The sequence below is a fragment of the Leptopilina heterotoma genome, unplaced genomic scaffold, assembly GCF_015476425.1.
Source record: "Leptopilina heterotoma isolate Lh14 unplaced genomic scaffold, ASM1547642v1 Lhet_169, whole genome shotgun sequence".
Taxonomy (NCBI): domain Eukaryota; kingdom Metazoa; phylum Arthropoda; class Insecta; order Hymenoptera; family Figitidae; genus Leptopilina; species Leptopilina heterotoma.
The window spans coordinates 1,556,078-1,583,876 of record NW_025110885.1 but is presented as its reverse complement, the minus strand read 5'-3'; the positions used below and the strand labels follow the sequence as shown (position 1 = coordinate 1,583,876).

The 27,799-nt window shown below is 23.6% G+C and overlaps 1 protein-coding gene across 5 annotated transcripts in view; it reads left to right on the top strand.

Annotated features, from left to right (window-relative positions):
* LOC122499530 (cell adhesion molecule 1-like) overlaps positions 1 to 27,799 on the top strand; it is a 76,490-nt gene that overhangs the window by 23,560 nt on the left and 25,131 nt on the right. For all 5 annotated transcript variants that reach the window (XM_043607940.1, XM_043607942.1, XM_043607943.1 and 2 more), the window contains one exon: positions 16,940 to 17,015. In XM_043607940.1, coding sequence (XP_043463875.1) covers positions 16,940 to 17,015 — 76 coding nt within the window. The remainder of the gene's footprint in view (positions 1 to 16,939; positions 17,016 to 27,799) is intronic.

Below are 27,799 nucleotides of genomic sequence, written 5' to 3'. Positions count from 1 at the left end.
TCAAGATAATTGAATATTTATAGAAAATTAATTAAACAATTTCGAAATAATTACAATTTTCTATAATTTAATTTAAAACAATTGAATTCATTTGATAATTTTATCGAAATTTTTGAAAATAATCGAGGGAATTTCGCCACAGTAATAAATTTTATTCATAAAATAGACAAACAACGGAAAAATTATTAATTGAATTTTTTTTTCTAAAAATTATCTTCTTTTATTTATAATTGGTTTCCATTTGAATTTTATTTATGAACATCAGAAAATAAATTAAAATTTTATCTGAAAATCAAGGAAAAGTCAGGAGAAAACAAAATTACATTTTTTTTATCAATCCTGATGAATATTTTCATATTTTGTTTGGAAAAAAAATTGAAAAACTTGTATATTATTATAATATAATATGATAAAATCTAAAATAAATAAAAATATATGAAATTCTTATCATAAAAATTAATATTTCAAAGGTCATTTTTTCGCAATTTCTAAAAAGAACGACCATCACGAAAGCCAAGAAAAATTTACATAAAATAAACATAAAGTAAAGTTATTTCGTCAATTTAGTAATAAAAAGCATTCTTCCGATATTCGCGTTGAAATATTTTATGTATCGTAAAATACCAAATTTCTTTTTTTAAAAAATAAGGAAGACTCTTTATAATTCTTTTTTCCTCGTATGTGATATTGTATAAAAATAGTGGATTATTGCTTTTGAGAAAAAAAGAATTATTGGACAGCGTTTGCATTTCAGTCAACTTAAACTGCTTGATTAACCGAACAAGATTATAATCCCAATAAAGAGAATAATCTGATACTCTTATCTTATCGAATGGCGCCTGTCCGACAGGTGGGTTACTATCTAGTCACGCTAACCAAAGAAGTCGTTCCCTCGAAATAAACTTAGGAAAAGAGGCCGGAGACACGGAAGGGTAGCTGCTTGTGAGCATTATCTACTTCAGATAAAGTACATTGCTTAGTTGAATGTTGTTTGACATTTCTATTTCCATTTAGATTAATCTTTCTTTAATATTTAGAATATGGACTTTTAAAATATCATTCATTCTATTCATTTCTTTATAATTCATCAACACTTTTATTTTATTTCTCTTTTTTCCGTCCATAAATCAAATCCTTAATTTCACGCAACGTAAATAAAATACATTTATAGGGGGAGAAAAAAAACTCAAATTTTTTTTTCCAAAAAAAAGTAGAAAATAAAAGTTGACATTTCTTTTTATCAATTATAAATGATTGAAAAAAAAAATCTAGTGAATAGTGTGAAATTTTTTTTCAAAACAAAATATAAATAATAAGTTGACATTTTTTTTCCTTCAATTATAAATGATATAAAAAACTTTTTTCAATTTTTTTTTTGTATACATAGTATAATATAGATTACTGATCAAATATAAAAGTTTTTCGAAAATTTGAAAAAAATGCATTATTTTGGGAGGGCAGGAGAATTTTAATTATTAATTAAAGTTAAAATTGAAATGACGAGGGCGTTCGTGATGTAAAATTTAGAGTTTCATTTACTTAAGCAGGCAGAATTTTATGAGTCTAACTTATTCGCGTGTCTGACTATATAACCTGCTTTTCCACTGTGACACATCTTGGTAATGTGATTTTTCAAAGAATGAACACGTAACGCTTTAAGGACAATTTTATTCGATAAAATTTATACTAATCAAGAAATAAATTCTGCTTTAGTGGAACAAATCTTTATTATTATATTAATTAATGCAGAAAATGTAGTAAATATATTGGTATTTATTATTAATTATTAAAATTATAATATTAAATTTAAATTAATTTAATTATTTATAAAAATTTATTAATTTACTTATTTACTCATTGTAATTAGGTTTATTTGAATTTATTAAATAACATTAAAATATCGGAACTGCTTCATCAACTTAAAAAAAAATTTGAATGACCGAATATTTATTAATACAGTCGAACCTGGATAAGCGAGAGTTCAAGGGACCGGCAATTTTCTCTCGCTTATAGAGGTTTCTCGCTTATCTAGTTTCTTAACTACAGAAGTCTAAGTCACGGGACCAGCAAATAACTCTCGCTTATAGAGGTTTCTCGCTTATCCAGTTCTCTCTTATCCAGGTTCGACTGTATTAGAAATATATTTATTTACAGATGTCTGATTAAAATGACTCTTACTACTGACAATACTACTTATGAACTCAATAAAACATTTGTCTGGCTAAATATCGACTCTTTTCACTGAACGGTCAATTTTTTCTACTCAAAACAACATTCGTACTTAAAAAAATTGTCTGAACAAAAAGGACTTATTCTACTGCAAAATTGAATGCTGACATTTTTTTTGTAAATGAATTTTTTGTCTGACAAAAAAAACTATTTCTACTTAAAAACTTCGTTGAAAAGTGCTTTGCAAGTAAAATAATTCATAAAAAATTACAAAATTACAAAATTAGTATTTTTCAGAAAGTTTTTTGCACTAATAATAAATTTTGTCTGACAAAACTAATTTTTCTACTGAAAAATCAAAATTCAAATTTCTTAAAAGAATAATGCTGGCATGAAATATGTTTTGTCTGACTAACAAGCAATTTTTCTACTGAAAAATATTTTTTCTTGCGGAAGGACTTTCTTTACAAAAATAAGAATTTTGTGTTTGACTGACTGAAATATACCCTTTCCACTCAAATCTTTTTGAATTCCTCTTCAAAATTTTACCTTTTCCGAAATATTTGGTCTTTAAAGTGATTAATTATAATTAAAAAAATACTTAATTATAATTAAAAAAATTAATTATAATTAATTATAATTAAAAAAATTAATTATAATTAATTATAATTAAAAAAATACTTTTTGGTCAGACATAATTATGTCTGACCAAAAAGTATTTTTCTACTGAAATTACAAAAATTCCAGACAAAAAGTAATTTTATGCTTAAAAGTAATATATTTGTCTGACCAAAAAGTACTTTTACTACTTAAACATTGTTGTCCAAGAAAACAAAATTGTTTGACAATAAAAATACTAAGAAACAGTTTTCTTTTGAGACAAAATTTACAAATATTTTGATTCCAAATATTTTGCAGAAAGTTTTTTCCGATAAAAATAATTTTTGTCTGACAAAACTATAATTTAATCTCGTGAGAAGCAGAATTCCAATTTCTTAAAATAATACGACTATAGACACAAATTAAGATTTATTTGATCAAGAAGCAATTTTTCTACTTAAAAATAGTTTTCGTTCCGAAAAGGCAAGAAAGTATAAGAATAAGAATCTTGTCTGACTGAAATGTATTCTCCCTACTCCAGTCCTTTTTCTTTCCTTTTCAAAATTTAATCTTTCCCAAAATAGTTTGTCAATAAAGTTTAAAGTGATAAATTATGTCTTACGAACAAGTATTTCTCTACTGAAATTACCAAAATTCCTGACAAAAAAACGAAGTTTATGCTTAAAAGTAATTTTTGTCTGAACAAAAAATACGTTTTCTATACTAAAAGATAGTTTTTATCAGTATTTCACTACTGAAATTACCAAAATTCATGACAAAAAAAAACGAATTTTATGCTTAAAAGTTAAAAGTAATATTTGTCTGACCAAAAAGTACGTTTTCTACTAAAAGATAGTTTTTATCAACAGAAAGACTTTATAGAAAAAAATTACAAATCTTGTCTGTCTGAAATCTATTTTTTCCCCAAAAAATTCTTTTTTTTTTTACACAAAAACCTTTTTTGTCTGTCCAAAAAGCTCTTTTTCTACTCATACCTCCAACTTTTCGGTCTAAAAACAAAATGTTATTCTTACAAAATATTTGTCTAAACGGACAGTAGTTTTTCTGCCATAAAATGTTACACCTTCCAAAAGAAGACTTTGTCTAAAAAATTTATAAACTTGTCCGACTAAATTTTACTCCTACTACTATAAAAAATGCTTTACTTTATAATAAATTTATTTTCACATTTCTCAAAAAATATTACTCGCAACAAGAAGAATAAATAATCTGACCAAAAACTTATTCTTTCTACTAAAGAATCGAATTTATTTACTCACTATAAACAAAATTCTATGCAAAAAAAAAAAAAAAAAAAAAAACTTTTCCTGTCCCACCAAATACTACATTTTCTACTTGCCTTTGCATAAAATAGTTCTATGTACAAAACTCACAAAACAGTCACAATATCTCGTCTGACGAAAATCCACTCTTTCTACTACTGAAAATTCGCATTTTCATCTTTCGCCAGAATGTTTGTCTCCATAAAAATGAATTTCCTCTGACCAAAAAACAAAAGTTTTTCATTACCAAAAAAAAAGGCAATTATAATTCACAAAAAAAGAATTAATTAATTTTCTTTAAAAGTAAATCTAATACGAGTTTGCAAAAAAAGGCTACGAATTATTAAATCTTTTTTCTTACAATTTTAATTTAATTTATATATCTTTATTTTATTTACACGAATGTTGTCTCCCTTGTTGGTGGTTATAGTGATAAATTCATTCTCGTGATAAGGGTCCCGATTTTTCTCTTTATGACCCTCGTAGGGCCTATATAGGTTGACGGGATAGGGTCGAGGGGAAGGGCGAGGGGTGAGAGGGGCTGCTTCCGGTTTGTGGCGTGACTGCGCCCTTCTTTTCACGAACACTCGACTTTTGCCACAGGTTTATATATATATATATATATATATATATATATATATACGAGTATACATTTTTATATATATGTATATAGCATGTAGAGGGAGAAAATTTCGCTTTACGAAAGGTTGAAAGGAATAAGGCAAAGTAGATGAGAGTTGTTTTTTCGCATGTTTTACGAGTACTGGTTTTTCTCCAGCAGATGCATATAAACTTCTAGAGCGACATACATACATACACAGCTATCCTGAGTCAGCCGAAACGCTCGGCCACAATGCAACATTAATATTAATTACTCGACCGCATGCATGTCGCTTTTAAAATGGCCTGATGTATCCACCTCGCTAGCCACAAAGCTGATGTACTTTCATGCGTGATGTGCGTTTAAAAAAAAAAGCCTTTCAACCATTCATGGCTTCTACCTCGTAAACATAACGAAGTATCCCACTTAAAATTTGATAATTAATATACCCAGGTAATAGTCTTTCATCATCATAGGATCCATTCTACGGATACACACATTTTTTTTTTAATATATGTGACCGCGTGTGAAAAAAGGGACCTTATGACAAAAAAAAATCGATTTTAGATTTAGATGGTTTTTTACAGGTCTGAGCTGATAAAGTTCTATAGAATTTCACTACAATCAATTTATATGAATTCTAATGAATATTCTAAAAAATTTCACTAGAATGATTCTATAGAATTTTTACATGAATTCTACTGAATTTTATAGTGATTTTTAATTAGAAAGAATTTAAATTCGTGAAATAATATTTTTCAACTTTACATTATTGTGTAATTGAATTTTACATTTTATTAATATGACAAATTTTAGGTGAAAATTGTTTATATCATTTGAATATATATATATATATATATATAATTCATTTAAATTAATAAAAGGCTCGAACCAGTGAAAGTATTTAAAAAGTAATTATTTTTATCATTTCAGTTCAATTATTATTTTTAAGAATTTTCCACTAAACTTTTTCTTTAAATCAATTAATTTTTGGAAAAGTTCTTCGACAATTTTCTAAATTCATTTAATTACAATATTCAGTTTTCCAAATTTCAATTATTCGTAAATTCTTCAATTAAATATATATTAGAAAATAGAAACTTCAAATAATATAAAAAAAATTAAATTACTCTTTTTCAAAAAAATTAATTTCAAAAGTCACTTATTTCTAAAAATTCACGCTATTTTGCTTTTAATATTCAATTATTATCTCAATCTTTAACAGGAATTTGTTTTTAAATCAATTTTTATTAGAAAACTCTACTAGAATTTAGTTATTTAAATACAAAAATAAATAAAAATTTATTGAACAACTGAATGTTTCTTAATATTAAATTCTGATAATAAATAAATAATAATAATAATAATAATTCTGAATTTTATCAACATATTTTATTAAATAATTAAAATTAATTAATTAATTAATTAATTATTTTAAATAACTTAATTTATTTTTTAAATAATTGTATTCATTCGACGATTTTTAATAAAATTTTTAAGAACAATTACTTTTTCCGAGAAATTTTATTAAAATTGTATTAAAAGTAATTGAAATTCTGAATTGAGTTTTATTATATTATGAAAATAATTGAATTCCCAAAAAGAATTTTACTTTTTTTAAACATAATTTTTGTGAGAAGGTTTTTATTACTCTTAAAAACAATTGGATTTCTGCAATAATTTGTAACTTCTGCAAAATTAAATTTTCTTCAGTGTTAACTAAAACTTTTCTATAAATTCATTATTTTTAATAATTTTTGAAAAAGTTTTTTATTGTGAATTTTCAAATTCGTTTGTTTTTAATTGAAATTCATTTTTAAATCAATTTTTATTAGTAAATTCTACTAGAATTCAATTATATAAATACAAAAAAATAATTTATTGAATATTTGAATGTTTCTTAAAATTGAATTCTCATAAAGAATTTTATCAACAAATTTTTAAATAATTGAATTTGTTTGACGAGATTTAATAAATTTTTGAATAATAATTAGTAATTACATTTATCGAGGAATTCAATTAAAATTTTATTAAAAATAATTGAAATTCTACGATGAGTTTTACTATTTAATATTTATGAAACTTCACTGAGTATAATTGAAAATTACTAGCGTTCTTCGCTCGTATTTTGTACTTCTTTTCTTTCACTCTTTCACTGTCCCTTTTATTTAAATTTGTATTGTTTAATATTCTTTATTTTAAATTATACTTCAATTTTTAGTTTGTTATCTTTAACGTCCGAGATTTTTGATAAAACAAGTTAAATTAAAAAGGAAAACATTCGGACAATGATTAAAATATATTTACTCCAACGTTTCAAAATCTAAATTATTATATTTATTAATATTACCTATTATTTATGATTGCAAGACAAAAAATCCAACTTAAAAAATCCAGACTGAAAAATCCAAGAAAAAAAGTCCAAAGTACAAAGAGTCCCAAAATAAAAATGTCCAAAATCAAAAAATTCAAAATAAATAATGAAGCATGTGAAAAAGTTACATTTTTACTTTTTACGCTATAAAATCGTAATTTAAAATTTAAAATCGCAGGATTTTAATTATTTACAAAAATAATAAAATTCTACAGAAAAATTCAATTATTTTTATAAATAATAAAATTACTAGAAAAATTCCAATTTCATTCAAGGCAACCATTTAAATTTTTATATGTATCTCAATTTTTTTCATTGGATTTTTAATTTCTTTGAACTTTTTGACCAGGACAAAAAATTCAAAAAAATAAGTTCAAAGTGAAACTGTTTTTTTTTTTACTTTTTTGAATTTCATTTATTTTGAATTTTTTGTTTTGAACTTCTTGTCCGGATACCATTATTTATTTATACTTATTTTCTTGCTAACTATTAATCTAATGTAATTTTAACTTTAAATATTTAATTTTTTTTTTTGATTTTTTCAATTTTTGTCTGTTTTTTATTTTATTATTTTTTAACTTTCATTATAATTTTTCTGACTCCAGACTTTACTTCAGTTTTAGGGTAAAATAAATTTTCTATGTCTATGTCTACTATTTGAGTTTTGGTATAAGTGGAAGTGATAGTGAAAGTAAGAAAAATTAATTTTAGTTTTGGTAGGCTTATTTTGAGTGACTTAATCAAAATCAATTAGTTTTACAATTTTCACTGAAAGCAAAGTCACTTTCCACAAAATTAATATTCAAATATATCATTTACTGTCAAAATTCACTCATTTGTCAAACAACCGATGTACATTATTTTATAAATAATTTATATAATGTACACATGTATATAAAATTATAAATTGTTATTATACACAAAGTATACATAATTTCATGCTTGCCGAATAAAGCATCAATTTCCTTTTGAATAAAATTTTATTTTCTTCCCATCAATTGTCAGTAATATTACATTTTAATGCAATTTACTTTGTTTCATTCGCAATTACACAAGACTGTGTAAACTGCTTATGAAATTTTAGCGTTGTAAAATTAGTGTGATTTTGCTTGAAAATCATTTCATCCACGTAATGAGGTTGCGGATCTTCCTTTGTGATGGTTTTCCCATGCCGTGGAAAAAAATATATGCTAAAATTTTAAATATACAACGTTTTTCACTACTGTGAGTGTTAAAAGAAAAAATAAAAGATTGCTCTTTTTAAATTGCGAGAAAAACTTTTTTAATTCATGTTTCGCTTTTAATATATTCTAAAGCAAGTATTAGCAACAGTTTCCTCTCTAGAAAAAAAAAGTGTTACATAAAAATCTCCTCTCTCTCAATCTGAATCAGTATGAAAATTGAACCATTGATTCACATTTTTAAGAATATTTGCTACTTTCTTTTAAAATATATTATTTTCTATAATATGTAAATTATATTAAATCTTTTTTAGATTTCACGAAAATGAACTCTTAGTTTTTTATTATTAAAATTAAATTTTATTATAAAAACTACATTTCAAATTGATCTATTATTATTATTGAACAATAAAGTAGGAAATAGAAAAAATAATGTTAATTGAAACACGAGCAGAGATTATTACGTTGAAGATTGTAAAATATTTAATGAAGAGGGTACCCTATTAATGTGAAGAATCTTTTAGTTTGAAGCACCTGCTTCGTCTCGATATTGTAAAGTGCAAGGAAAGGGGATGATGAAGGGAGGGTGCAGGGGGGGGAGGGTACGAAGAGCTACATTTATATTAAAAATGTTAAAGTACCCTTTATTTCCTATGCACAAACTTTTAACGGTTACTCCCCGTTTTAGTCTCGAATTTATGGTCCTCTTAGATAACTTAAAATTAAAATACAAAACTCCCCTCTCTTTTCATATTTCTAAGCTAGTTTATGATCGAATTTTTTTTTACTAGTAAATTATACAATATACACTTAAATTTGAACTCATAATTATATTAGAAAAATAAAATTCAATAAAAATCCTTAAAAATCGAATAAATATTCTTGAATTAAACATTGTAATTTGTAATTGAAAGGATTATTTTGTAAGCGGAGGAAACAAGTGAATAAACAGTAAATAAATGTAAAATCTATTTTTATTTTTCGTTTCTTTCTCAAAACTTGAAGATAAATCAATATAGTATAAAATAGCACAATGGTATATACATATATAAAAAAAGTATTGAGTTTCGCAAATGTATGCAGTACAATAAAATTCGTAATACTTCGAGTGCCACCGGTACAGCACTTATCGTTGCATCTGCATATGTATAGAAAAAAGCAGTTAGAAATGCATAAAAATGATTTCCCCTTAAGTTAGTGTGACTAATATTGAAAGACAGAGAGAGAGAGAAAAAAAAATTGAATTGTTTGAAGTATAAATATTTCCGGTATATTTCAATATTTATTCGATAACAATTTTTTTTATACGCCCGTATAGTAAAGAAAGATTCACGCTCTTATAACCGTAAGAATTTCCTCAGTTAGAAGAAGAAAATTAGTTTTTAAATTCAAACAGGAAATGACGTTCTAAATTACTGTATTTTCTAACTTCTTTTAAAAGTGCTTATACTATGGCAATTACGTGTAAACTGTCAATTTCAATTTCAGTTTCTTTCAACAATAGTAATTTCATTTTTTTTAAGAAGAACAATCATATTTAATTAAAGAAGAATTTTTTTTTATTTACACCTTGCAGAACAAAAAATAGCTTCACAGTTCATGAAGCGAAAATTATTATTTTTATTCACAGGAAGAAAAGAAGTGCATTAATTTTTCTTTAATTCGAGTTTATTTATAGGAACTTCTTTTTCTCTGTCTGGCCAAAAATTACTTTCTCTACTAAAACAAAATATTTTCTTTTAATAAAATAATCCTTTTTCTACTAAGGAGAATTAAGACTTTTTTAAACTAGAGAATTTTCCTACTGACAGAAAAGTAACACTTTTTTAAATAATTGATTTTTTCTAGTAAAAAAAAAGGAAGATTTCTATTAAAAAAGAAATAGTCTTTTGCTAAAAAGAGAAAGACGTTTTATTAGAAAAAAAAGTCAGAGGCAAAATTATTTAAAAATTACGAAGGCAGAATTAATTTACTTAAAAACTAAGGAGAATATTCGTCTGACCAAAGAGTAATTTTTCTACTTGAGAAAAATTTAGCCAGCAATGTACCTTTACTGATACTCAAAAGTACTTAAAACTTTGTCCGATTGAAATCAATCTTTTCTGCTGAAAAATTAAATTCCCCACTTCGAGAAAGGTTTATCTTTATAGAAAGTGTATTTTTAGGCTGACCGATATCGAACCTTTTTTTTATTGTGAAAGAAACATTTTCTTTCACTTGAAATAATTTTTCTACTCAAAAGAATTGATCGTATATAAGAAGAATTTTATTTCTTTTATGCCAACATATTTTCTGCTGATAAATATAGTATAGAAATTATCATATGAATAAAATAAGTGTTTATCACGATTGGAAATCATTTTTTACAATTTTAAAACATATTTTATAAAGGGCTTTAATAATTTTTTTTGAAAGTGCTTCCAAAATATTTCACAAATTCCCTACTGATATTATTACATTGCCTGATCAATTTTTATTGTTTTCATACTGTAAATTGAATACCTACTTGAAAATAAGTTCGCCTGACTATAAAGTACTGTCTCTACTGAAAAAACATTTTTTTTCCTTACACAAAAAAATTTCTATTGAAAAATTTGTTAACTTACCGAAAAATATCTTTTCTACTCATGAAAAGTTCTTCTCTAGTCCGGTAAATGTATCTTGAAAATTGTTTGTCTGGACAAAGAAAATATTCTCTACTGACAAACATTATTTTATATAGTAAGAAAATTTTTTTACACTAGAAATAAGTGTGTTTGTGCAAAAAACAACATTTCTAGTGAAGAACTTTTTTTCCTCCTGTTTAAAAAATTTATATACCTGAAAATATGTATGTCTGACCTGAAAACAGTTTTACTACTGAAGCAACGTTCCTTTTTCCTTTCCCAATAAAATTATCTACCGAAAAAAGTTTGTCTGACTAAAAACAGTTTTTTCTACTGCGAAACACGTTTCTTTCCTTTCCGAATCGATTATCTACGAAAAAATAAATTTGTCTGACTGTAACGCACCTTTTCTACTTAAGAAAATATCTTTTCCCTGTTCACAGAGTTTATTTATCGCAATAGAAAATTGGCTGATCAAATACAATTTTTCTACTAAAAATACGATCCTTTTCCTGGACTAAAAAGTACATCTACCTTAACAATTTGTTTATCTGACAAAAAAAAAATTATCTACTCCATTCCTTAGTCTTTCATTTTATATACCAAAAAATTATCATGTCTGACCAAAAAGCACATATTCTACTAAAAAAGAATTTTTAATTCAAGTGTAAAAACTTTTTATACCTAATAATAGGATTATCTGGTGAAAAATAATTTTACTACTAAAGAAACGTTCTTTTCCTCTTTACGAAATGATTTTCCACTAAAAAGTGAGTGTGTCTGACCAGAAATCAGCTTTTCTACTGAAAAAATTTTATTTTTTTCCTTTTCAATCAAAATTATCCACCGAAAAAATTTGTCTGACCAAAAATCATTTTTCTACTTACAAAAAGTTTTTCTTCCTCTTTATAAAAAAGTTAATCTACCTTAAAATATTTTTGTTTGACCAAAAAACCATTTTTCCGTTCCGAAAAGAATATCTACCGAAAAATAAGCAAGTCTGACTGAAACACACCTTTTCTACTTAAGAAAAGTTTTTTTTTCTCCGTCCGCAGAGATTATCTATCTCAAAATATGTTTGTCTGTTCAAAAAACAATTTTACTTACTGAAAATTCCTTTTCTTTTCGTCCACTGAAAAGTTTATTTACCTAAAAATAAATTTGTCTGATAAAAACTCTTTCCTTTTTTTCCAGTCTGAAAATTTTATATATATATATATATATATATATATATATATATATATATATATATATATATATATATATATATATATATATATATATATATATATCTAAAAATAAGAGTGTCTGACAATAAAACACATATTCTAGTAAACAAATTTCTTAATTCCGATGGTAAAAAGTTTATAAACCTAGCAATAATAGATTGTCTGACCATACAACAGCTGTACTACTAAAAACACTTTTTTTTTCTCTTTTCGAAAAGATTATCTACCGAATGTTGCATTTGTCTGACGAAAAGGTATCTTTTCTACTAAAGAAGCTTTTTTTTCCTCTTTTTAAAATTTTTATATTTCTGAAAATTATATTCTCTGTCCAAAAAACAGCCTTTCTTTTGAAGAAACGTTTTTTTCTCTATCTGAATAACTTATTTATCTAAATCTTTTGTCCATATCATCTTATACCAAATAAATATTGAAAATAGTTTTTGTTGGACATTTTTGAAAAAAAAATTTTCAAAATAGATTTTCATTCCGACAGGTTTCACTCTAAAGCCTTAATTATTATTATAAATTCAAAATAGTAAAAAAATCTTTCTTTCATTAATATTCTCTCTTTCAATTTTTTTTATTATTGCTTTCATCAATATTATCCTTACTAATATTAATCAATATTTTATATCATATAAAATACTATTTTAAGTTGCAAGTGAACGTCATATAGCTATATATATATACAAGTATACACGGCCTGAGGGAAGATATTTAAAGTTTACTTGCGAGTAAGCTTCTAAAGAGCAAAATAGAAATTTCTTGAGTGATATTATTAGTTGTGTAACAACATTTTGTAGCGAACGTTGTAAATGTGTATATACAATATAATATATATACTTATATTTCTACACGTATAATGTATATATACATATATTTATACAAGTTGCATCGATAACGCAACAACCTCAGTTTATAACTTCGATGAAATGAACTAATAGTTGTGAAACAACCCTGAAGTGTTTTCCGTGAGTGTACACAAGGGTCTGACGGAAACTTTTGGTTTGTTTGACGTATGCGCATTGAAGGATTAAACTATTTAGACTTTAGGCGTGTCATGAAACAAGCATAAACTTCGTGCTTGAACCCTTAACTTTGAATCCAGCTTCTCATACTATTTTAATAATTTGATTCTCAAGACTAGTTTACCCTTCATCTTCTGATTCAACACACATACAATAAATCAAAACTCACACTTAATCTATCAATATAAAGTTTTTTTCTATTTTAATAAAGTAATTATAGTCATTTTGCAATAAAAATTTTACAATCCAAATTTTGAAATTTATAAATAAAATTTTTTTATATTATTCTTACTATGACTATTATTACGATTATTATATTATTACTAGCAACAATTCGCGCGCGGTTAACTTTTTACTTCCTTTTAAAAATAAAATTTTTAATAAAATTATCAATTTTAAAAATAATAGAACGTAAAAATTTTTAATTTAAATTTATTTTCATAAAAATAAAATATGAATTAGAATATAGTTTTAATATTATTATAACTATAAGAATCATATATTCTGATACAGGGAATTCAGGGAAAAGTCAGGGATTTTTATTAAAAGTACTGAAAAAAATGTAATTTTTTATAAGAAAATTCTGAATTCTTGTGTCTTTTTTGTTTGCCTCATAAACTATGAAATTACCACAAATTATAGAAAAAAAACCTTCAATTTTTTTTAATTTCTCACAATAATTTCTTCTTAAATAACGTAAACCTTGAACAACTATCATACAAAAATGACTTATAAATTATTAAATGAATAATTTTACTCAAATACTTCAAAATTAATTCAATTTTAAAACAATTGCTTTTACAATTTTCATAAATAATTCAACTTTAAAATTTTATAAAATTTTAATTTGGAATTAATTTAATCAGAAATTTTAAGGAACTTAAATTTTTGAAAAATTTTAATAATTCAATATCTTCTAAAATAAGTTAAATTTGTCAACATATATTTAATTAATTATTAAAAATAATGTATTTATAGTTACGAATGATTGCAAAAATTCTATTACTTTCAAAAGTAATAAAATTCTTATCACAAAATTTAATTATGCTCAAAATTGAAAAAAAATCTCGTCAAAATCCCAATTATCTTTGTAAATAATAAAATTCTTCTTTAAAATTCAATTTTTTTCAAACATTTTTCTCATTTCAATAATTTTCAAAATCTCTACTATTTAAAACTGCCCAAAAGAAATCAATTATTTAAAAAAAATTTTAATAAAATTGTACGCAAACATAATTTTATTATTTTCATAAATAATAAAAATTATTATTTACAAGTTTTTAATAAGTTTCTTCTGAATAATTCAATAATTTTCATAATAACTGAGATTAAAATTTAAAATAAAACTCATCGCAGAGTTTCAATTATTTTTAATATATGATTTTAATTGAATTCCTTGAAAAATGTAACTATTCTTAAAAAATTTATTAATATTTGTCAAATAAATTCAATTACTTACAAATTTGGTAAAAAAAAATTTTTTCAAGAATTTAATTTTAAGAAACATTCAATTATTCAATAAAATATTTACTATTGCATTTAAATAATTGAATTCTCTTAGAATTTTCTAATAAAAATCGATTTAAAAATGAATTTTAGTTATAACATTTTAGATTATAATTGAATATAAAAATAATTTTTAAGAAGTAACAGTAACAATATTCTTATAATATAAAAAAAAAAAATATCTCTCGAACGTCTTTAATCGTTATCTTCATGTTTTATAACAATATTATTAAAGTTGTTTAATTTCGAAAAGGTTTAAATTTGATATTATTGAAAATCTTAATTTCTATGGAAAAATAATGATTAAATATTTATTTAAAAAAAAATTTATTGATGTTTTTAAATAATTTTGCAATTAAAGAAATTCGTAAATAAATGTAACAGAACATTTTTTTTTAATAAAATTTTGTCCTTTATTTTCTAAAAAATACAAAATTTTCATATTCAATTAAAATTTGTAATTAAGAAATAGAATTTATAAACATTTTTTCCTTTATTTTTAAAAAACTTTGAATTTTATTAAAACAATTGTAATTAAGAAATAGTAATGTTTTTATTTTTTTTAAACTTTGAATTTTATTAAAACAATTGTAATTAAGAAATAGTAATGTTTTTATTTCCCAAAATAAAAGAATGAGTTTGTGAACAATATTGTTATTGAGAAATATAAATTATGCATAAAATGGGTTTTCCTATTTCCTATTTCTTAATCATAATTTTTTAACAATTTTTATATTTTTTTATAAATAAAAAGGAGAAAAATTTGCATAATTTGGATCAGTCAAACGAAATTTGTTAGAGAAAAAAGCATATAATAAACAAAATGGGTTTATTTTTCATTTGTTAATCATCATTTTTTAAAATTTTCTAACTTCTAATATTATTTTATTATGGAATCGTGAAAAAATACTTGCATATTGTCGATTTGTCAAACAATATTTTTTAAAGAAAAACAAAACAAAAGCATACACAAAAACTAACTTCAAATTGCGGACAGAATGAATGAAAGAATACGAAGATTAATATAGTTAATTATTACTATCATTATTATGATTGTTCAACTCAATGTTTTATAATTTATTATTATTAATGTACCTACCTTTTGTCGTTACCCACTTTGTCGAATAATTGTTATCGTTTTATTGTAAATAAAATTTAAATAATAATATTTATTTTTTATTATAATGATTGATAATTTAAAATTTTATTTTTTGTTATATTAATATTGTATTATTATTATTGTTACTATTATTATCATAGGGTTGTTACTATTATTATTAGGGTTATTACAATTGTTATCATAATTCCAATTATTTTTTCATCACTATAATTATTATTTATTACATTTTCATTGTAAATAATTAATTTCAATTTAATGTTAATGTCTTAAAAAGAAATCAATTTGATGATTAAGACTTAAACATTTATTGACATAGCGGAAGGTATGTTAATGGTTGAAAAAAATACATGAAGAGCTGGTGTTTAACATTGTGAATAATTTATTAATATGGGCGTCAGTTAGAGGCGAACAGGATATACATACAAAGTTGTTAGTGCCTGTGTAAACTGAAGTATTGATCTTTTTCAACTTACGAGGATATGCGGTGCCTGCAATAATGCATCTAATCATATAGGTACATATACATATATGTACATGGTGAGTCAATATTGATCAGAGAAATATGAAAATGGGAAGAAGAAAAAAAGTTTGAGAAAATATTTCAAAATTTCCATTTTTTTTTAGACAATTATCAAGAATTTAGAATTGAAGAAAATTTCCTATAATTTTCGAATAGAAAACAAAATTGCATTAATTTTTAAAAGAGATAAATTTTGAAGAAGAAATTCTAGAGAAAAGTTAATTCGAATTAATTATAACGATTAAAATGCAATTAGTTGGTAATTATCTCTGTTTACAATTGCGAGAAAATGAAATATTTAATATTAAATATTTATATACGAAAATGTTTTAGTTTTTTCTAAAATTATTATTTATTTTCCATGTTTATATTCGAAAGAGAGTTTATTTTACGATTTAAGGAAACAAAGTGCGTATAGTATTCGATAATAATAAAAAATATTTACTCCGTAAAAAAAGAGACGTAAAACACTTTTAAAGATATGTAGAAAAAAAAATTTAATATTCTTTCCCTTCACTTCCTTCAACAATTCTTTCAGCAAAAGGGAATAACTGAATTTCTCTATTCTTTAAGAGTAAAATTGACAAAATTTTTATTAAAAAAAAAAATGGTTCATTAGGTCAAAATTTATCTTTAGAAATATCGAATAATGGGAGAAATTCTATTTTATAATGCATTGAGAATATTTTTTTTACGTGCCCTCTTTTCTTTTTATGTTGCAGTCGGCGCGTTGAGGCTACTTGAGATAAAAGTTCCAACATATACTGTGAAGGGACAAAGTACCATTCTACAGTGCAGGTAAGGGCACTTATTTCACATTCAAGATAGTCAAAGAAAAGACACAGTGAATGACTGAGTGAGAGTGAGAGGAAATAAGATAGAATATGACCCCGATTATTTATATATGTATGTATATATATATATATATATATAAACTTAATCTAAAGAATTTAAAAAGAAAAAAAAATTTTCTCTCCTCTCACATTTTTCGTTTGCTGGAAATAAAATCAAACAAGTGTAAAAAAGAATTTCTGTATATTTCAAACAACTTCAGAATATTTGCAATCTTCTATTTTTTTAGACTTTTTTTAGTAAATATATTGACTATAATAAATAAATAATAAATAAATAATAAATAAATAACAAATAAATAATAAATAAATAATAAATTGATAATAAATGAATAATTAATAAATAAATACTTCCTCTATAAGGAAGTTATAATAATTAAAATTCACCGAATGTAATTTTTTCTCTATATTAAAAATAAACCCCAAAAAGTTCAGTTTCATTTTACTTAAAAATTCAAGTGACAAATTATTATTATTAATTCATTCAAATGGGAAGCGAAATAATTAAAATATCATTCTATTCATAAATGACCCGTTTTTTCCTTTAATTGAAACACAGAGAAAGCCAAAAACGAGTATTATTAAAATATAATTATAAGAAATTTATCAAAGGATGTAAAATTATTCGGATAATAATAATAATAATACGAATATATAAAATAACTCAAATGTACATTTAATTCAGTTTATGAAAAAAGTATAAAATTATTAAATAATGAAATTAATTACTAGTACCTATGTAATTATTATTATAATTTTAAATAATAAACTTTAGAAAATATGGAAAATCTTTCATTCTTCATTGACAATGAGAATATATTTTCTTTTGTTTCGAATGCATTGTTTAATAATTATGGATAAAATTTTGCTTTTTGAATAATTAGTGAATAATACAATTGTGAATATTAATTATAGAAATAATTTTTGTTTCTTTTTGTTGTGTGTGCGGTAAACTTAAAATATATTCTCTTCATAATGTTTAATGAGTAAATGAGCTATAATAGCGTTGACATTCGTTCCTTTTTTTTGTGTGTGTGTGTTTGTTGAATTTTGGTTAGTGAATGTACACTTTTACGTAATCCAACTTTAAACTAAAGTCCTTTTCCAATACTCATCGATTTTACAAGCCATTCCAACCTTTGCCACTAATTTATCGACGATTTGTAAGCTCTAAAGTTAACGGTCATACACCTACACCAATTCTCTTGCACCCACCCTCCCCCCCCCTATCTTGTAGCTCGCGTTTTTTTTCCACCCTATCTTGTTCAATTAATTATTCCCACTCTTCTCATCCTTTCATTCTTGTCTGCCTTTTAAACTTCTCTTTCTCTCTATGTCCCTCATTCACTTTCTACTTTCATCCTTCTGGTCTTTCCTTTCAATTTGGTAGTTTTCATCTTTCTGCATCAAGAATATATTAAAAAAATTATTTATTTAAATATTTTAAATCGAAAACACAAATAGCATGATATTTAAGCGCAATATTGTGAAATCATTGTATAAGAATATTGTAAATTTTTCTCGGCAATAAATTATAATAATTATACAATAATATACTGTAAATTAATTAAAATTATTTTCATCATTTTAATTCAATTATTATTTTCTAGAATTTTTAATTATTTTTTTTTTCTAAATAATAATTGAATTCCTTAAAAAAATTTATTATTTATTAAAATAATTGAATTCCTGTAAAATTTTAATTATTTATGAAAATAATTAAATGTTTGCTTACAATTTTATTGAATTTTTTTTTAATAATTGAATTCTTTTTGGGAAATTCTATTAAAATTGTAGATATTGAGAATCATTGAAATTAGAAAAATTTTTAAAAATAATTGAAATTAGGTCAAGAATTTTTCTTTATGAAAAATAATTTATGAAAATATTTGAACTTTGGAGAAGAATTTTGTAAATATAGAATTTAATATTTTTTTTCTTTTTTTACCTAACCTAATTTCAGTAGTAGAAATCATTTTTAGTCAGACGCGTAATATTTAAAATTGTACTTTATATATTTTATATTAAGAAAGAAAGTATAAATCAATTTTGACAAATTCATGTTTTCTATATTTACAACAAAAATCAGTAGTAAAGTCTTAATCAGACATTTTTTTAACCTTAATTCCAATTTTATCCAAATGATTAATAACCAATTATAGTTAAAGAAACTTAAAAAAAAACTGTAAAAACTGGTATTACGCTACACAATAATTTTTTCAATTACAGTTTATTTAAATTTAGTAGAATTAATATAGAAATTTGCCATAGAATCATTTTAGTGAAATTCTATAGAATATCCACTAGAATTTATGGACAATCATTTCTATTGAGTTATTCTAGTAAAATTTTATAGCACTTTTTCTACTGGGCTAAGAAATTATTAATTAAAAACAAAAAAATTTTACTTCAAAATGAATATGAATTTTAATTAATATTAGAAGAATTTTAATTAATAATAGAAAAATTTTAATTGGAAATTCATAAATTTTAAATAAAAATCAAGAAATTTTTCTATAAAATCAATTAATTTCTAATCAATTATAAATTTTTAATATATATTGAAATATGTCTTTGTGATAAAAATCAGAAGAAAATTTTTCTGATTAATTTATGAAAAATCGTCTGTATCATTTTTATTGAGACAAATTTAAAGATTTACAATTCTCAAATTATGGAAGTATTATCAAAAGTGCTTTATAATGTTAGGAATGTTTAATTAATTATTTTAAGTTGCTCTTGTATCAAATAATGTCCTAATAGTTTTTAAAAATTGATGCTTGAATTTAGCCTTTAAAAAAATTAACTTTAAAATATCTTCAATATTTAACCGTCTACGATTGACAAATCTTATTTTTACATATAAGTAGTATTAGACAGTTTCAGACAGCCAGGTTTCAATTTTAATAGAAGAATATATTTTTGTTGATTCAATTTCTACTTATTCTCTACCTTCGTAATTAAAAAAAAAATATTGGGTATTTTAAGTCAGAAATAATCTAGTCGACTTTAAATGGAATTAAAAAACAATTGTTATTTAGAAAAAAAATTGTACAAGTTTAAAATAAGTGGAAAAAGAAGAGTTAGTCAGACGAAGGGTTTTTGAGTTTACAAACCTTCTAAACCATGTTAATGTCAGTAGTAAAAGATAGTTTATTTCAGACAAATGGACTTATTATGTAAATTATTTTAATAGCAGTAGTAAAAGACAGTTAGACTCAGACGAAACAGATATTTTTTTAAAAATCTTTCTTCGTTTATGTTAATAACGATCGTTATTACTACATCAGTAGTAATATGCTTTTTAAGTCAGACGGAATCTCTTTTTCTTTGAAGAAAATTTAATATCAGTAGTAATAAACAATTTTAGTCAGACAAGATACTTTTTTCACTTCTTTTTACTTTCTTTACAGGAATTCGTAATTTTAAATTCAGTAGAAAAAGATTGTTACAGTAAGACAAGTTTTAAATAATCAGTTGTTTTAAAACAATATAAGTAGTAATTGTCAGTTTAACTCAGACAAATTAATTTAATCTTTTTAAAAATAAGTGAAGCAAACATTAATTACAGAGACAAATTATTCTCTTTTTGAACTTTTGATCCTTGAAAATTGAGTTATTTTACTATTAAATAATATAATTAACACTTATTAAATAATACTATTAAATAAACTAGTTATAATTATAAACTATATATATATATATATTTAATATTATAAAGTTGGTGATGGGTGATTAATATGCGTACACAAACTTTGAGACTTCATAAGTCTTCTTGCAGAGACTCGTATCTCTCTTGAGGCGAACCGTGAAATCGCTTTCACCTTTCCATTCTCACTTTTCCGTTCTTTCCCTATTCCACTTTGAAAAACTTAAATTGCCCGCAGTAACTGTAATGACTCACAAGTTGTCCTAATTGTAATTATGAAAAAACTCATATTTCCTTTAGGTACGTTAAAGAAAAAGAAAAAAATGATTAATAACAATAATTATAGAATCTAATATTGTTTTTTTATTTAATAAACAAAAAAATAGTAAATTGAAAAAAATGAGAGCACAGAAAGAAAATAAAGGGAATTCTATTTTAAACGCTCCTGATTATTTTCTCATAATTACAGTATTTTTTTCAACTTTCATTACTTTTATTCTAAAAAAGAAGAGACACTTTTTTAAATTTCTTTTTAGTATTTACAAAAAAACTTCAGTAAAGTTAGTTTTTCTTAAATATGTATATAAATTCAAGAGTAAATACAGGACTATACAATATAGTGACACAATAGAATTAAAATTAAATTGCAACTAATATATTTTCTTATGAAAGAATTCTTATATTATACATATATTACACATGTGAAATTGTTGTGATTCTAAATTCTAGAGACATTTTCATATAACATCGCAAAGGCGGGTCGAGTAAACTTGCCTTAAAAAATAGAAAACATTTACATACTGAATGACAAGTTGTCGTTGCTTACAAACTCTAAACATGTGCACATACAATACGACGCGGATACGAGTCCCGAGAGCGTACTGAAGTATAAAGCAAAAACAACCTCTTGTCCAAATTTACCATATATATATAAAAAAAGTACCTTGTAAAAATGCATTACAAATTTTCTTTTCTATTTTTCCGCGTAATAGTGACTTATGTGTTTATGAAGTTCCTATTTTCTTTTCTTATTTTTTTTTCTCCTTTTTCTAAACCTTACTTAAGACAAAATTATTATAAAAAAATATTGACTGTTTTTTGAGATATTAAAATAAATTGTATTGACATTTTCGTGTAGCAGCTATTGAATAATGTAGAAATGAATGAATAAATAAATAAATTATTCAATAAATATAAATACTTTAAATCTGAATGAATAAATAAGTTTTAATAACTCAGAAAATATTTATTCTTATTTCATTTATATACTTTTAGGGCAGATAAGTAGTAGAAGAGGGTTTTAGTCAGACAAAAGTTGTTCTCAGTCTAGTTCACTTTATATGAGTAGTGAACGACGTTTCTAGTCAGACAAACGCTTTTCTCTAGTAGGAAAATTAATTTCAGTAGTTAAAGACATTTTTAGTCAGACATATTCACTTCCAGACAAAAATTAGTATAGAAGGGGTGCGATTTTGTAATTTAACTGATTTTCAATTCGATTTTCTCTTTGACATTTATTTTCACCTTGAAATTAACTTTGACCTTCGAATTTCACTATGACTTTAGTTTTGACTTTGACACTGATTTTTAAAATCAAAGTGAGAGTGTAAATAAAAATTAAAGTCAACATCAAAGTCAAAGTGAAACGCAGGCTGAAAATCGCTCCCCAGTTTTTTCATTCCATTAACAAAATTTAATATTAAGTCAGACAAATGCACTTTTAAAGAAAAAACACAATTTCAGTAGTAAAAATCATTTTTTATCAGAGAAAAAATTTTTTTCAATTTTTATTCAAATTCATGTCAGTATAGTTTAAAAATTAGTAGTATACGATAATTATAGTCAGACGAGAGAATTAAATTTTTTTGCACTCTAAGTCGGTAGTAGATATCAGTTTTAGTAGCACAAATTATTATATATTACCATTATTGTACATAATAAATATAAATGCAAAATATAATTTTATTTCTTTTTTCTATTTTACTCAATTTAAGTAGTAGAAATAGTTTTTAGTCAGACGCGTGATTTTTCCAATGTTACTTTATATATTTTATTTTTAAAAAGAATATATAAATGTGTTTTAGTTAATATTTTAGATTTTTTCTATATTTAAAAAAGTAGTAAAATTTTCTATATTTATAACAAAAATCAGTAGTAAAGTACAGTTTTAGTCAGACGTCTTTGTAACATTAATACTAATTTTAACCAAATGATTAATAACTAAATGGTAAAAATAATAAAAAGATGAAGTAAAAACTAAAAAATCGTCACGCTAACGATTTTTCCCTCAATGATAATTAAAATGTCAGTAGTTTATTTTCCAGTACCCAAAAATTAGTATTTAAAAAAAATTATAGGTACCTATTTATATAATGATTTTGTTTATTTTTACCAAAATTTTAAGAACAATAAATTATAATTAAAACTTTCATCAGTGACTGCTTGTTTAAGTTGTCAAATTAAATTTTATTGACATTTCCATAATAGAAATAAAATATTATAAGGTCTTAAAATAGTAAGCAATATACTTCTTCAATTATAGAAATAGATATAAACATTCAAAATAAAAAGCAATTAACGTGATCTCAATTAAAACGATATATTTAAAATTCGATAAATTTACATATATTTAAATATATTGATTACATATACATTGATGAAAAAAATTTTCAATTTTATTTTCGATTAGAAATATTTTTAACTTGCTTCAATTTACAATAACGTTTAGTATGAATAAATAAATAAATAAATTTACGTGTACAAAAATTTTTTTCTACAATTTATTTGTACATGAGCCTTTTTCTACAATTTACAAATTTGTTATGTTCCAGAATGTATTTTTTTTCAAACTTAGAAATATATTCGTATAAATAATGTGCAAAAATGTTATAAACAAAATAATTGAAGATTATTTATTTTTCCAAAATGAAATTAATAATTTTTTAATACAATAAAAAAGTGTAATTCTTAAGAGAGAGAATTACAGAGCAAATTGTAATTTAATGTCATTATATGCAATTGGGTATAAATCTCATTACTTTACAAGTAATTATTTCAATTCAATGTTTAATTGCAATGAGCGAAATTTATTTCAGTAGTAACATACAGTTTTAGTCAGACGAATAGTTCGAATATTTAAGGTCATGTTATTCAGTGTGAAGTTTTTCCATAGTAAAGTATATGGGGCACGTGACCACTGAATAACATGACCTTAAATCAAAATTCAGTAGTGATAAACAATTTTCATCAGACATAGGGTTTCATCTTAATAATCATGAAAACAATAGTAAAGAAAATATGTGACTAGAAAATTCTTTTCTTGATTCTAAGCTAAATTTATTTTAATAGTAACTTACAGTTTTAGTCAGACTTTTATTTTTAGTCAAATTCTTTTCAATATCGCGAGTAACAAATTTTTTAATTTGTTACAAATTTGACAACAATGTTTACTCAGATTTATTACAATCGACTACAATCCTATTTTTTGAATTTAAAATTTGATTTTATAAAATTTTTTTTATAAATAGAAAAAGTCGTTTTAGTCAGACGTATTGTTCCAATCTTTTAAATACTTCAGTAGTGCTAGTGATACAGAATTTTAGTCTGACAAATGGATTTATATAAATAAGCAAAATAAAACCTGCAGTTAAGATATTATTTTGACAGAAATATTTATTTTCTTACAAGCAAAATTTATTTCAGTAATAATATACAATTTTAGTCACTTAGTCGTATTTTTATTTAATTTCTATTCAATATCACGAATTACAAATTTTTTAATGGCCAAATTGTATACTCATATTTATTGCAGTAATTAATTTTGTATTCAACCTAAAAATTTGGTTTAAAAATATTTTTTAAAAATAATAGCAGTCTATTTCAGTAGTAAATGTACAGTTATAGTCAGACATTCATATTTTTACTTTCATTCGCTTCTATTGCTTCTTTCTTCTTTTCTAAATAATAATTTTTATTAATAATAACTAAAATAAAAATAGTAGTAAAGAAATTTTTTACAAGACAATATTTTTTACATTTAATCAAAGTTTGCATTCAAAAAAAAAATTTATTTTACTTTCCCTTGTAAGTATTTTGAGCCTCAGTATTTTTAATTTGCCTCAGTATATTTCATATAAAAAATAATCGTCCCTCAGGAAAAAAGTCTTTTTTTACATATTCAAAAACGTTTTGATTTTACAATTCACATTCTTTGTAAATTCTAAATTGCAATAATAAAATGTTTCATGTACAAAATGTAATTATTTACAGTAAATAATTTATTTTTCTAAAATGAAATAAATAATTTCTTACTACAATAAAAAAACAATCTAATACTTATGAGTATGGAATTTACAGAGGAAATTATAGTTTAATGTTATTATACGTAATTGGGTATAAATTTCATTATTTTACTAGTAATTATTTCAATCCAGTGTTTAATTACAATGAGTATATATCCATTGTGTGTAACTGTATGTATATCTCTCTCTCTGTGAGTGTGTATGTATATCTATGCTACCAAATATCTAGCATAACGAAGTATCCACTGACGCGTGATGCTTTCCCCGAGTAAGACGGCATTCCAAGCGTTAATTGGTCGAATCTCGAGTATCGTAGGTAATTAGATTTTCAAGGCATTAGAGCAAGCACAGACAATACATCTCTGATTTTCTAGCTACACGAACAGTTAGTAGACGTTAAATCTAAAATAAGATCTTAAACGTCATCAACTATATTTCTTTGTCAAGTTAAAATAATAGCGCGATGAATTTCGTCCTATTTTTTCGTCTTTTACTTCTTATCACTCTTAATCTTTTAGGGAATTTTTTTCAAATAGCTGAGAATTGTAATTAAATATTTAAATTTTTTTTAATTTTAGATTTTAATATTAGAAGTGAATATTTCAATTTTTTAAATTTCAGAATTTAATATTTTAATATTAGAAGTGAATATTTCAATTGTTTTATTTTCAGATTTTAATATTTTAATATTAGAATTGAAAAATATGCGATGAATTTCCTTTTTTGTCTCTTTTAATATTTTAAAGAATTTTTTAGTAGCTGCGAATTTTTATTATAAATACTTAAATTTTTTTAATTTAGATTAAAATATGTTTTTAATTTTAGATTTCAGTATTTTTAAAATCTTATTTTAATATTAGAAGTGAAAAGTTTTAATCAGTCGGAATTCTTATTTTAAAATAAAATCAGTAGTATAGATTAATTATAGTCAGACAAATAGTTTTTTTTATAAATCAAATTTAAGTTCAAATTGACATAAAAAATGTGTTTCTTTATTCATTTTGCATTTTTTGCGATTGCTGTTAATGTTACTATGTTTTTCTGAAAATCAGTAGTAACAATCAATTTTAGTCAGCCATGACGTTTGATAACAAATATAATATTAACTTAATGGAAAAAAAAAATTATAAACTATAAATTTTTTTTTCACAAAAAAGTAAAGTTCTTCACATATAAATTGGATCTTATTTTGATTTATGTTTATTCTTATTAATAATAATACCAGTTGAATAAATGAAATTCCATGGAAATTTTTTAATAATCTAAGGCATTATTTGTTATTTGTTTTCTTTTTTTTTTTTTTTGTTAAAGCAATAACTCCTACAGTAGATTTCACGCAACGATGAATATCTCTACCCCATTTTCTCCTTCTATCTCACTTTGAATAATAATTCAAACTCTTTCCCTGGTACTTCAGAAGAGATGACGATAAAGCTCGTACGTCTTCATCTCCGAACACAGTATATGTCTTGACGACTTAAAAAATGAAGAGATGTAAGTTAAGGAAAAGAGAAGGAAGAAAAATAGAAGAAAACTTTCAAAGAATACCCGCACAATACCGTTTCGACACAAATAACAACTTGTTATCGTACATAACAAGCAATCATTTTTATTATCCTATCTTTCAATAATATAACCCACTGACAATAAAATTAATAAAAAAAAGTAGAATAAACAGAAAAATATAATTCGATCACTATAATTTTTTATTTTTCAATCTTATTATATTCACAAAAATTAATACATTATCTTACCGAAAAGAAAGTAAAACATGAATTTTGAATCTAAAAAAAAGAGATTTTTATTTTAAAATCTTTTCAAATAAATGAGAAAGAAATCCTTATTCATAGGACGAATAAGAATAAATACATTTTCAATGAGAAAGCATTTTCTTCTATAACTCTGTAAATTTCGTTACCGCATACTTTATGCTTCTACAACTTTCAATATCTCCATTGTCTTATAATCCATTGAATATTTAAACCCAAACAAAAGCAATTAATTTAATAAAAAACTTTTTTTTTTCCTTCATAATAAAAATTATTTCTTTGAAGAAAAGATATTTTTCTCTTCTCTTAATAAATAAAATAGAAATTTAAAAAAAAATTCATAAATCTGTAAAACAATGTTGGGAAAAAATATAAAGATAAGACAGATTAAAAAATATTTCATTTCTTTGCTGTATTATTATTATTATTGTTATTTTTATTATTATTGATAAAATATATGTTTACATTTAGCATTTGATATCTGCTTATAAAATTTTCCGAAGAAAATGTATCAGTTACTTTGAACTGAATGAAATGTTGAAAATTGATGTGTCTTTTGAAATCAGGAAGTTGAATGGAGATGATATGAGATACTTTGAAGATGTGAAGTACGCTAGAGTAAGAGAGGGGGAGAGAGAAACCTAGAATCCCAAAGGACACTACCCGTCAAATGAGCCAGAGGATGCAAATCAATCCCATGACGCAAAGCTCCAAATTGTGCTCCTACGCTTGACTGCAACAATCCCTTTTCCAGCATCCACTTGGATGCACCCCTTGGGTACATCTCACTGTAGTGGTCCAAACCTCAAGTTAGACTATGCTGACTATCTGACATAGTACCAAAACTCCTGGCGGTATTATATCATCTTTATTAATTAAATCCAATAAGGAATGCAATTAAAAAGAGAAACACTGTCGGACAATTCTTGTTTTCTTTAGAAATTAAATCTTTTATACGTATAATTCCCAAAGTAAATTGTGGTAAATAAATAAATAAATTTTTAATCAACCA